Source organism: Rhinopithecus bieti, unplaced genomic scaffold (assembly GCF_001698545.2).
Source record: "Rhinopithecus bieti isolate Rb0 unplaced genomic scaffold, ASM169854v2 scaffold_30732, whole genome shotgun sequence".
NCBI classification, from domain to species: Eukaryota; Metazoa; Chordata; class Mammalia; order Primates; family Cercopithecidae; genus Rhinopithecus; species Rhinopithecus bieti.
Genome location: NW_016814045.1, coordinates 5,286,787 through 5,300,331, shown reverse-complemented (window position 1 = coordinate 5,300,331; position 13,545 = coordinate 5,286,787). Strand labels below are relative to the sequence as shown.

General features: G+C 36.5%; 1 protein-coding gene across 1 annotated transcript in view; it reads right to left on the bottom strand.

The window, feature by feature from the left end:
- RANBP17 (RAN binding protein 17) overlaps positions 1–13,545 on the bottom strand; it is a 436,018-nt gene that overhangs the window by 138,490 nt on the left and 283,983 nt on the right. The window contains exons 15-16 of the mRNA XM_017849438.1: positions 1,470–1,543; positions 377–457 (exon numbers count right to left, since the gene is read on the bottom strand). Coding sequence (XP_017704927.1) covers positions 377–457; positions 1,470–1,543 — 155 coding nt within the window. The remainder of the gene's footprint in view (positions 1–376; positions 458–1,469; positions 1,544–13,545) is intronic.

Genomic DNA, 13,545 nt, shown 5'->3' with positions numbered 1-13,545 from the left:
TTTGACCTCCTTAAAATTAAGTTACATACTTTCTTTTAGGACACGAATTTCTGACAAATACAAAAAAGCATGAACTAAAATATATGTGGTTGCATACTTTCTTATATAACCATTTATTAGCCTGGGTGAGTATAAATATAACTGTAACTACTTAGGAATCTATATGTCCATATAAATTCAACAGTGATTCCGACTAAATGCTTCATAGTATACAGCTAATTAAAACCTTTCAAAACATGCATTTACAGATAAGAATAAATGAAAGAACTTTTATTTAAAAAAAATTGCAAAATTATAAACAAGAAAATACCTGGTAAATTAAATGCATTTGCTAGGTTGTTTATACATAATGTCAGATATACAGTGAAAAGGATATCCAACAGAAAGGTCATTTAGGAACTGAAGAGTCCTTGAAATTACAGGCTCACATCTTCCCCAGTATTTAAGATTTGTAACACTAAATATGAAAAAAAGTCTTTAATTATAAGTAAGTTATTTGTTTGTCTAGGGAGAATCAGAGAATACACATAAATTTATGTAAGTTTGATGACCTAAGTCACAAATATTTTGAAAGTGAAAAACAGGCTCAAAAACATTTTCTATTCTTTCTATAGCATATTCAAAATTATATGCAATCTACAGTGAATACCACACTCCAAATGGTGTATAATTCTATATATTTAGTTTTGTAAATTAAAAAGTTGTCTAAGTGTTTCACCGGAAAACATCAAGTTTGTACCCAAAACATAGGGAGGAAAAGCAGGAGTCACAAAGAAAGCCAGAGGCTCACTGTTACTGCCAAATAATGAACCATCAATCTGTGGCTCCAAAACTCACTTCTTATGATCATAACTGTTTATCTAACTTTGTTCTCTGCAATCAAGACAGTGTTGTTTGTCTGTTACACAGATAAAGCGGGGTGCCAGGTGGAGTCATGCAAGTTTGGCTATGGGTACAAAGTTATGTCTGTGACTAGAAACTAGTTTATTCTGCTAATATTGTAAGTCCAACATAAGGACAGTTTCCATGAATATGTCTCTGCCAGACATAGGTTTCTCTTAGAACTAATGAATGCCCTATCAGACCTCTTTCAAAGATTTCAATTTGCAATAATCTCTTCATGTGGTCTTTCAAATCAAATATACAGGTGTTTTCTTTTAAATTAAAAAAAAAATGCTGCCCAATTGATCTGAAGAGTCAAGGTCCGTAAATCTTTTAAAATCATCATCTGATGCTGCACACTCCAGTTGTATGGAAACTTGACAAATTACAATGTCCTTTGGATGGTGAGTTTTCAATATGTGAAATTAAGTTTCAGTTAAGAACAATGCTAATATTCTAACAATTAAAACATAATTTTAGGTCTTTTATTTAAAAAACTAATATATAAAAGATTTAAATACAGTAAAAGATCTATTACATTTAAAACAACAACAAAAGAAAAATCAAAGACCAAAACAAGAACTCACATTTTTGTCACGAATGTTTCTAGAACGTGGTTGTCATCTGTTATTCCTAAGACTTCTGACATACAAGCATATACCTGCATTAAAACACTTCATTGTTAAAAGCTTTATTATTAACATATATTTTCAAAAGACTATTCAAATTGAACAAACATAAGATTTAATGCACTGTTGTATCCACATTGAAGTAGGGAGTGGGTGAGGGAGCAAATGAATTTTAAAAAAGAATCTTATAATTTTAAAATTTGCTAACTTTTTCCTCCAGAAAGCTCCTATTTTGAAATATATAAACGCTTACACACAAACACACCCATATATCCATTTTGCTCCCACCACACCACCTACATTTTTTTTCCCTCAAAGTGGTAGACCACCCCTTTCTTGAAGACAGGAGTAAGTATGCAAAGGGCTGGAAAGTAGAGTACTTCAACAAAAGGCTCCAACACTTAAAAATTTTCCACCTATTCTAGATTTCAGTAAAATATTAACCATTTCAGGATTATTTAAGGCAGTTATAAAAATAAGGATTTTAAAAAATCAAAGGAAGTTAAAGAACTTAAGAGAAATTCTCCTCAAATATTACCTAATTAAGCTTCCCCAAATATACAGGTAGGTCTTACTTTTCATGCTGACACTGAAATCCCAAGCTCAGGGATTCTCTGTTGAAAACATCAGGGCCTGGGAATCCACTAAGCTTCCAATTAGGGAGTGTTGGTTGCAGAGTTTGGGGTGCAACATTTCAGTCTCAATCCAAGCCACATTGAGCTTATAAACACATACCCCATTTCAAGTGGGAAAATGCCACTTATACTCCTTACTAGCCTGGCAAAGCTGAGAGGTGGGTTGACACCTCCATACTCCCTGACGCTCTGGTGTGATTCCAGGTTATCCCTGCCAGACACCAGCTGTATGGGATTTCTCTTCTGTGATTTGATCCTCTATGATTGTGTTCTCTCACTTTCTCCTAATCTGCCTACTTCTCATGTACAGCAACATAGCTTCTACTCCCTCTGTCTTTTGTTTTTTTTATATCTGAAAACAAGTTTGATACACCGCCATAGGTCATGAAGGTAAGATAAAAATCACAGGGGCAACACAAATCACCCAGAGCTATAGGGTCACAAAGGGGACGAAAGCTGCCATTGTAGAAATTTCTTTTCTGTATTTTAAACACCATTTAAACCAGCAGGTTGTGTTCCAGACTTTCAACCTGAGTCCTGTGTCTGGAAGGTTTCTCCTCAGGCTGATGGAGTCAATCAGAGGGAGAGAAGGAGGGGTTAGGTGTAAAGGGTGACAGAAAGAAGGAGGGGCTGAATGGTGGGGAGGAGAAGCTGCGGAAGAGAGAGAGAGAGAAAGAGAGAGAGAGAGATTGAGATTCAAATTCCTGCTGCCTTACCTACTAACTTCTAAGCCCTACAGAAAAGCATTTCAATGAATATATGTCTGTGGCTTTGCCCATGAGAGTAGGCCTTCATCTCTTACTAGATTGAAGTGACCATTGTTGCTTGTAAGATGTTTGGGGGAAAGAGGGAGCTAAGGAGAGAGAATCTAGAGAAGTTACTTACCAACAATCCTCAATAATCACAAACCTTTAGGCACAAAGAGGGCTCAAATGAAGAATGATATGTAGAATGGAAAGTTTCCCTAAGCTCACCATGATGCAAAACCTCTCTCATATATAGAAGTATACATATTGGGTCCCTTGGAAAACCTGGTATCAACATGATTGATGGCACACAAAGCATTTGACAACTTGGCCTCAACCTACCTCATCTTCCACATTTCCCTCAACCTCAAGCCACAATAAAATGCTGATGGATCACTGAGGCATCTCATGCAATTTCAGATTTTTATACGTTCATGTGCTGGTCATTTTGCCTCAATCAGCCTTCTTCCTCTTTTTCCCCTCATACTCATTCAAAAGTCTCTCCTCTGAAGTCTTCCTAGGCACAGTGATTTGAACTCTCCTTTATGTTCCCACAACATCCAGTCCACTCCTCTATCATGGCACTTTTCACACTGTAACTGTTTGAATGTCAATTTCCCTCATTACACTGAGTGCTTCTTGAGGGGTGACACTATGCCTTATTCTTTGTGTCCCTAATATCGCACCTAAGGCAATATTTGTCAAGTGAATACGATGTGTTTTTAATGTGCAGTGGCAAAAGACACGGTCTGGATCTACTAGGACTATTTTATAATGTGAATATTACACAAAGAAAGAAAAATGACTTTTCCCATTAAGCATATATTGGATTCTATGTATAAAATACATAGAATCATAAATTACAACAGAAAAAGAAAAGTAGCTAGAGAGAACAGCTTGAATATTTAGTAACTGATTATAGCAATTGTCTTTTAATTTTATTTTAGTGGCACCCTCGTCAAAAGCAATCCTTAAAATAAGCCCAGTTTTATAAAATCAACTAACAGTAGGGATCAGACACCCTACTGTGTGCCCTGCTTTGCCCACTTGCTCAGTTCCAGGGCCAGAGACTGTGTGCCCTTAACTCTGACTGGAATTTAAAAGGCACGTTTGTTTAACAAAGATGAAAGTATGAATGAGTATGTTTAAACTACAACTCAAAGCACAAATTCTTTGATGGTATACAGGATCATTTTTATAGATAAATGAAATTAATAATAAATTCCATGACATAGCAGGCATTATCTCAAATCACTTATTTTCTTCTTATTGTATTTATATCTTTACTGGTTAATTTTCTTGTTTTTGATAACATAACTACAGTGGACTTTTGTAAAATCAAATTTTACATTTTCAAGACATTATAAATGCCTATTTTATGGCAAAACTCAGAAATAATATAATTTTTGTTTTAATTATTTTATTATTTATTTTAAAATGTGATTTTAAACATTTCAAACATTTTAACATTAAAAAATGTGCTTTCTAATTCAATGGGTCCTAAGGAAGTTTTCCTATCGTGTCCCTGGCATTCAAAAGAGGAGGAAACTAGGCAGGCAGGTCTGCTGTGTTCTGCTGTCAAAACAGTTTCTCAAAGATCAGATCTGACCCAATAATATACTAGAAAAACAGTCAACATTGACACATGGCAGTGCTTTAATCCACAATTATCCTTGTAACTTGCACCATTCCTTTTATCATCCATTAGCTTTGATTCCCATTATCCCATCTAGAACTGTGTCAACGCTTTTGTCCTTGGGGATTTCTCTCCACTACTAGGATCTGACAGTCAAGCTTGAGTACTAAACAGGATCATTACCTCTTAAATCCACTTATCTGATCTACTGAATAGTAAATTGAAAAGCTCATTAAGAGCAACAATCTGATTTGTTTTCACGTGTGACAGGGTCATTTAAAATCAATGTATGATTACAGCGTTTCTTTTAAAAGACTGTTCCTCATTTTCCAAGGTACCTTATCATTCAGATAACATGCAGAAAACATGAAAATGTCTCCAAACATTTGAAATTTAATTATCCCTTTTAAACATGGATAATTTGGGAGTGAGAAGTAATTTGTTCAGTTAGGAAATACCTACAAAATTGTTTATCATCAAGCACAGGTCAATGAAAGTCTTCTACAGAAAAATCTTCTAACACAGTATTTAGAGTTTTTAACACTTTCTACAACTTTTATCATTTCACCCGAAATAATTTTTATGACACCAAGAAGAAATCATATTGCAATATCTATTTTAAGGAAGTACATAGGAGTTACATAGGAATGCAAGAAAAGGAAACAAAACAAAACAAAGCAAAACTCACTTTCAGTCCACAGATTCCTTGTCTCTTATTTCAGAATCCATTAAGACAATCTCATCACAATGAAAAATGAGTCAAAATCTAAGAAATAAGAGACTAAATCGATCTGTGTGGTCATCCTTCAGAGAAGGATGGCCAGTACAATGACACTGAATATATGGTTATGCCTTTGGTTATGTGTTTTATATAGTCAGAGATGAACAATCTGTAACCAAGCTTTTGCCTGTCTTAGCCTTCCTCCCTTCTTTCCTTCTTCTGCATTTCATAATAAGGCTGCATAATAGACTGTAAGCTCCCTGAGAACAGAAATGATGCTCTGAGTTTCTTAAATCTCACATGCCTACTACTCAATAATGTTTCTTAAATGAATAAAAAGAATATAGGGTTAAAATGTACATTTTGGCCAATCCCATTTCATGTATGATTCTTTAACAAAAGGAAAACAACCCATAAAAGCATGTATTTTTCCCCCTGTAAAATAATATACCCCAAATTCTACTCATCTGGGATGAACATTAGTAAAATGTTGTCATTTTAAAAGATGTGGTTTTAATGCTTAAATAATATTTCTGGAAGAAGGTCTCCCTGTAGATTCAGTAAGAAGAGTCTTAATTTGAAACCTTGTCAGCCTTTTATGGGCACTTCTCAAAACATATAATAGAATATGATATTTTTGTAGTAATAATTTCCATGTGAATATGTTTTCTCCACTATTTTGAGCATATACTCCTGGAAGGCAGGGGAAATGTCTATTTCTCTTTACATCTCCAGTAGTATATTGTCTTAGAACACTGTCATGATAAACTTAGCGAAATAGAAAAGACACAGACTTTGGTCCCAAAAACATCTGCATTTGAATTCTATATCTGCCTCTAACTAGGTGTTTCTTAAGGTCTCTGAATCTTGGTTTCTCACCTATAAAACAGTAACAATAATAATACCTACTTTAGGCCGGGTGCGGAGGCTCATGCCTATAATCCCAGCACTTTGGGAGGCCAAGGTGGGAGGATTGCCTGAGCTCAGGAGTTTGAGACCAGCCTGGGCAACACAGTGAAACCCCAAACTAAAATGCAAAAAATTAGCCGAGTGTGGTGGTGTGCGCTTGTAATCCCAGCTACTCGGAAGGCAGAGACAGGAAAATTGTTTGAACCTGGGAGGCGGAGGTGGCAGTGAGCTGAGATCGTGCCACTGCACTCCAGCCTGGGTGGCAGAGCAAGACTCCATCTCAAAATAAAAAAAACCTACTTTATGGGCTTTTGATTAGATTAAATGATGATCCTGAACTCAGAGCCTGACATTTAGTAGTTACTCAACAAATGCTATTTCCCTGTACAATCTTTCATTGACCCTTCTGCATAGCGGGTGCTAAAGTGGTCAGCTAACACCTTTTGAAGAGAAGGCTCTACACATGAAAAACAACAGAAGAATCAGAAGGTGCCTACCTTGAAGATTTTCACACAGCATAAAGATGGTTAAAACAAATAAACAAAATCTTATAATCTGTGTCCATAACTCTTAAATCTTCACAAACACATTCAATTAACACCTTCTAGTCAAACTCAGAAATTGCATTTGTTTAAAGGCATAAAAGAACTGCTTCAAAATTTCATGATATAAAATCAAATTATTATTTGATTATTATTATTATTATTATTATTATTACTACTCAATGGTTATTGTCTTAGAAGCTAGAAAAATTACCCATTTTAACCAGTTACTCATCTCTCTTGCTCCTGAAATATGGAAAGTGATTAGAAATGTAAGGAATTATCATTATCACAGATTTGAGAAGGCATGCTCTTAAAAAAAACTGTTTTAATATTTTAAAACAGTTTGCTTTCTTAGCTGTATTTATTTTACTGCAAAGGTTCTTACACATTTAAGAAAACAGCATTTAGATAGTACATAATGCTTCAATGAGCCAATGCATGTTCCAACTTCTCAACTCATCAAATGACAAATGTTGCCTGTAGAATTTGCAAGTAGCTTAAAAGATCTTACATATGGTTTTAAAAAGGGAACTAGGTAAGAAAAATAGATGAGGGCATAAACTACAAATAGCAACATAATTTTGAGTTGTAAATTTAATAAAGAATAAAAAAAAGCATGTGCTGTAATAATTTTTAAAATTTCTTTTTCCAATCCTAATCCGTAGTCTTGGGTATCTGGAGCACTGTCTCTAACATTCTGGTTATAACTCTGAGGAAACTAATTATGTCCATCTTTAAATTTGAAGTAGATTACAGAACTGGGAAACCAAGAATATTAGTTCCTAAAGATTGTATGGATATATAATGACAGTCACAGAAATTCAATAACAGCCCTCTATGAAATGCACTCAAAAGCACCACATGAAACAAATTAAAAAGAACAACGAATCTCTCATTCTGTGCAAATAAGAAAATAAGAGAAAACACTGGTTCTATAGGTTTTCAAAAGAGTTTTTATAATGAATTAAGATTTTGGATAATGAATCTTCAGAAAATTATAGCAAGTTAATACCCTTAGGCTTTCTACAAATGTTTAAGATGTTATAACTTCTCAAAGAGCTTTAGTACATTGTTTAAGCAGGCTCAATGCAGAAAATTAACAGTGCTGTAGAAGTCAACAACAAAGTATTTTGCCGTTGGACGACAAACCTTCTGTGAACCAATTTACTCTCAAAAACATATCAGGTAATACAAAAGTGGAAACACAAAGATCCCCCAAATATTACTGTGAATTTTCAAGTATTGTTTCAATCTATTGGAATGACTTATTAATGAAGGTTTTCAACTGGTTGTAAATTGGTAAAACAAAACCTGTCACTGGAAAGGATCCAATATAATGAAAGCATTAATGTTCCTTAGGAAGAGAATTTAGGAACACAGTATGAAATCACTTACTATGAATAAGAAATCAATGTTCATATTTTTGTTTTAGGCTTCAAGTGCCTTTGAGGTCAATTCAGTGCTTTCTATAAGAAAGACCTCATCAATGTGAAAGGCATTAGTAGAGGAGGGAGAAAGAGAGGTGTAAGAAAGAATAGAGCATTTAATGACTTGGATCTAAACCATTTGGAACTAAAGGTACTTAGCTCTTTCATTAACATTTGAAGCAGGGTAAAATATGATAATCACAATTAACTTATCACCATAACAAGAGAATTAATGGTACAAACATCATTGCTGTATATTAAATACACAAACTTAGTGACACTGAATAGATCCATATTAATCTTGGGTGACTAATTTTTCCATATCATTTAAAATAACATCACTAAATATAAGCCTGAAATCAGACAGAAAAATCTTTTGCCAGAATTTAATTTTAAGACCATAATTTATGTTGGAAACCAAGTGGGAAAAGGTGAATAATCCTGCTTGCCTCATTCAGTTGAATAAAGAACGGCATCTGATAAAGAAAAACTGGTTATGGAAGTATAAAACAAATCTGAATGTTAAACATTTATTTCAATTAGAATATCTGAACCCACCATCTGTGGTGGCCATCTTGCTAAGGGCACATGTACCTAACAAATCTCTTAAGAGGCATTCCCAGTCTGCTTGAATAAGCTATTGTATAAGAAAACTTGGAGTGACCACTTTGGCCTCACATTTCCTTCGCTCCACATCCTGTGGCACAAAGCATGAACTCAGCAGGCTGGGGTGCAGGGCTGCCTGCTGCCTTGTGATAATCCCCTCTCCCAGTAGGGGCCTCCACTGATGCATGGCTAAGAACATGCTTCCTCTTTTGCTTGCACCCCAGTGGGGTTTCCATTTCTAACTTGGGCCCAAATCCAACTGCTAAGGAAGGTGGAAAAGTTAGAAAGCTCCAGATGCTGCCAGAGATATTTTTAAGTCAGTTTCTAAACAATAATTTATTAGAAAGAGTACAGGTATAATGTGAAAACCAGCAAGGCTGGTAATTTTGGAGAGATTCTTTCCCTCCCACCCCCAACCAGATCTAGGGTCTAACTACCACCTGTTCAACAGAAGCTGGCTGTTTGCCTTCCTTTCCTTCAGGGAGCCACTGACTAAGGATCTCCACCAGCATGAACCTAATGCCTCCCGACAGGCCTTCCCTAGCCAAGAGGGACCTGGGTTGAGTGCACCAGTTACTGGTCACAGGATATGCAGTCCACAGAAAGACTCCTGTGGTGCAACCAGCTGAAAGCCAACCAGAGAAAATGGAGAGTGTACATTTGTCCTGACACAGCTTTGCTCCTGCTGGCTGCCAACTCTCTCCATGTCTGGGGCCAAGCTTCTGTTGAACTAGTCTTCTATGGATAAAGCCATGGTAAAAGCCCTGGGTAAATATACTATCTCCCTAAGCCCATTCAAAAAGAAGCTAACTATGGCTATGGCACCAGATGCTTGGAAAGGCGGCTTGATTTTAGTAGAGGATTTTGGGACCATGTTTTGAAAGAGCATTTCAGACATTTAAAGGAATATTTATAATTCTTTGTAATAGCAAGTTTATAAGATGACACGATTAGATTTTAGGGCAAAGAAGCTGATGCTGGATGAAGTTTGTGAGAGGGTGATAGTAGAGGTGGGGAACTGGGAATTGAAATATTTTGTTTAACCCCCTGTACCTCCTAAAGGTGTCAGCCAGAAACATATTCTGGCACAAGGGATACATGTGCTCTAGACACTGTTCAATAACAGATGCTATTCAATGTAGCCAAATAAAACTTTCTTAAGTATTAATAACTGATTAGAATTGGTTACTCAGCAATGTTGGCATCAAGAAATCTAGGGTGCTTTTGCACTGTGCAACCACATTTAATATAGGCGTTGGAGCTAATACTGCTTATTAGTGGACTACTAAACCTTTGGCTGTAAAATATGCACACTGTAAAATTATATAGTGCATAAAAAGGGAATTAAGACAATGCATGCCTACACTTAATCACTGTGTACATATGCCTGTTTTACTAATAAGAATCTGAGGCTGTAGTGAGACAAGCACAAAGATTGCTGCTTCACCATCATAACCAGCAACCCAACTCACCTTAACTATTTTCCAAGCCTTCTCTGGAACTCTGGTACATCGTTCCTCAGGAGTACAACCTAAAAAGCACAAAGTTTAGGGACCTGCTACCTGGCACCAGAAATAAGAGCAAAAGGCCTCCTCAATCTCAAATAGAAAGGAGAAAGTGGCTGACAATCTCTGTGGTTGTTACGTACAATATTCTTGGGACTTTGATTTTATTCTGGAGCCCATGACCGGAGACATGGTGAAGTCCTGTTCAAATTCTGGATGTGGTTTTATGAATGACAGTGGGTTTGCTTCAATGAGATAATTCCAGAAACCAATTACTAAAAGCTAGCCCTAAAAAGAATAAAGCATAAATAATATTTGATAGAATGATTTTTAAGAATCTCAGCCGGGCGTGCTGGCTCACGCCTGTAATCACAGCACTTTAGGAGGCTGAGGCAGGTGGATCACCTGAGTTCCAGACCAGCCTGGCCAACATGGTGAAACCCCACTTCTACTAAAAATACAAAAAATTAGCGGGGCATGGTGGCATGTGCCTGTAATCCCAGCAACTTTGGAGGCTGAGGCAGGAGGATCACTTGAACCCAGGAGGCAGAAGTTGCAGTGAGCTGAGATCGCTCTATTGCATTCCAGCCTGGGTGACAAGAATGAGACTCCACCTCAAAAAAAAAAAAAAGAATCACTTAGTACTGTTTCCCATGAAGCACTTTCATTATACAAGTGTGGCAACTGAGGTGAATGATTTAAGTAGGCAAACTAACCTTCTGATGGGCAAAAGTACATCTTTTAACTACGGTTACAAAGAATAGTGCCACAAAACAGGAGGTAGTCTAATGGTTAGGAATAGATTCTGAAGCCCAAGACTAGTGAGATTCTGCCACTTACTAAGTAATTCTGAGCAAGTTGCTTACCCTTTAGATCTTAGTTTCCTCAAATATAAAAAGGATGACAGTAGTACCTAACCTGTGGAATTTTTGAGAAGATTTAAATGGTTAATTTATGTGAAGGATCTATAACATTCCTGACATATAGTAAAATTTTCATAAGTGTTACCTATTATTATTATTGGAATGTCCCTTTTCTTTGTGCTTTATCTGGACTAGATACTAGAAAATAGACATATATTCTAGGGTATGTGAGTAGCTTTAGTAGTAGTTAGAGGGGAGAGGGCCTTAATGAAAGGTAACATAATTTCTAATATTAAATAATGGGTCTAGTCTTTGAGTCTTGCAAAGAAATAAAGTAGTAAAAAACGTGATAGAAAAAAAGTCAGGAGGAAAACAGAATGGTCTGTGGTATTTGGTTGTTATTTTATCTCAATAACTTATCTGCATCACCTATATTGCCAGATTCAAAGCTTTTATCCTCATTTTTTGAGTCAATACAAGTTCCTGCTTCCTATCTCCAAGGTAAGTTTTCAACTCACTAAGTAGATGATCACTGTGTCCAATAAGTTATCAAAGTTTTCCCCATTCAGTTCAATAGGTCCATCCAATTGTCCAAATTTTCTCTTCTTTTTTGTTGAGATGGAGTCTCGCTCTGTTGCCCAGGCTGGAGTGGCGCGATCCCGGCTCACCACAAGCTCTGCCTCCTGGGTTCACGCCATTCTGCCGCCTCAGCCTCCCAAGTAGATGGGACCACAGGTGACTGTCACCACGCCTGGCTAAGTTTTTGTACTTTTTTAGTAGAGACGGGGATTCACTGTGTTAGCCGGGATAGTCTTGATCTCCTGACCTCGTGATCCGCCTGCCTCGGCCTCCCAAAGCGCTGGGATTACAGGCGTGAGCCATCGTGCCCAGCCCAAATTTTCTTTACTAAATTAATGTACACAGACACGGGATTCCAGAACACCATCATTAGTTTCAAATTATTAAGAGCTCTTAGGTGATGGGCTCCCAAGGGGCATTCTCTCCCAGTAGGAACAGAAACGGGCTACCTTTCATGAATAAATACAGTACTACTGATCTCTGACACTAGACTATGGGTTCCAGGTTGCTTCTCCTATTGTAGGATACAAAATATCAAGGATCTAGCTTATTTCTTTTGTGACTGATGGCTAGCCAGGACTAGACATCCAATCTTCAGTTAGAGAAATGAGTCTTTTCCTTGGGAAATAAAACAGCTAGTATGGAGATGAAACTTATGACATTGGCATTATCAGTCATCACACTCTGAAACTGGTCATTCCTGGACTCATGCCTAAATACATACACAGCCAATGTGATACAGTGAAAAGCAAACTGGGTTCAGAGTAAGATGATCTGGTTGAAACCAAGGGTCTGCCACTAAACAGGCTTTTAATTCTCAAATTGTTTCACATTTCTGCAAAATGGTACTCATATCTATTAAACAGAACATTGCTGAGAAGACTAAATGAGAAAATATAATGGATAATTCAGCAAAGTGGTTAAATGCAAAGTAGAAACCCATTGCAGGTTAGATTAAGGTTGAAGATAAACTGTATTCTCAAATGATATTTCCTAGATATTTCTCATTCTACATTACCTGAAAATACAGGATTCATAACTTTCAACATGGATAATGTTTTAATACCCAACACCTTAATCTTTAGGAAGGTTAGAGAGTACCATGTGTTAGGCAGCCACACCTGCTGGAAAGTGTGGTATGACAGCCCACGGCTCATGAAAGCAAATGACCAGATAAAAAGGGCAGTTGAGAACTGGTATCAACAAGCATGAAAATATTTCTAATGAGTCAGAAAAGTGGGCCAAGAGGGAGCATGGAAGGAAGTGACCATGAAAACTGAGAGACAGAAATGGACAATAAATGCGCAAAAGGCTTAAAAAAAAAAAAAAAAAAAAAAAAAAGAGGTTACAACCAAACTTGAGAATTGTAATTCTTAGCAAATGGAAAGCCACCAGTACTAAGGTGTTTGGTACATTTCACAATTTTCTATCATGTTATAATTTTTCTTGTTAAAAGTTTCCAACTAAACTTACTGGGCATAGGAGATTTTCCATGGAAATGCATTTCCAATTTTGTAATGGGTGTCAACCAGAAAATGCAATTCACATAGGAGAAACTTGTTTCAAAGCCAACTTGTTTAAACACATCTATTCAGTAAAGCAAGGGATACTGGCGCTGGGGAGCCACACAAGGCCTAGGGGAAAACAAAATTCCAATAAGTATGCCAAATGTGCTTTTATATTTCAAGACTCCTTCAAAAGAAATATTATGGGGAGATAAAAATTAGGAAAACACTGAACTTAACTAATTTAAAATGTGAAAAAATATTTTGCATTTATGTTTTATAACCAAGTGCTTTTCTCACATTTGTCCCAAGGCAGCAGATAAAGCACTATATTCACCATTGCTAATACTAGCAATT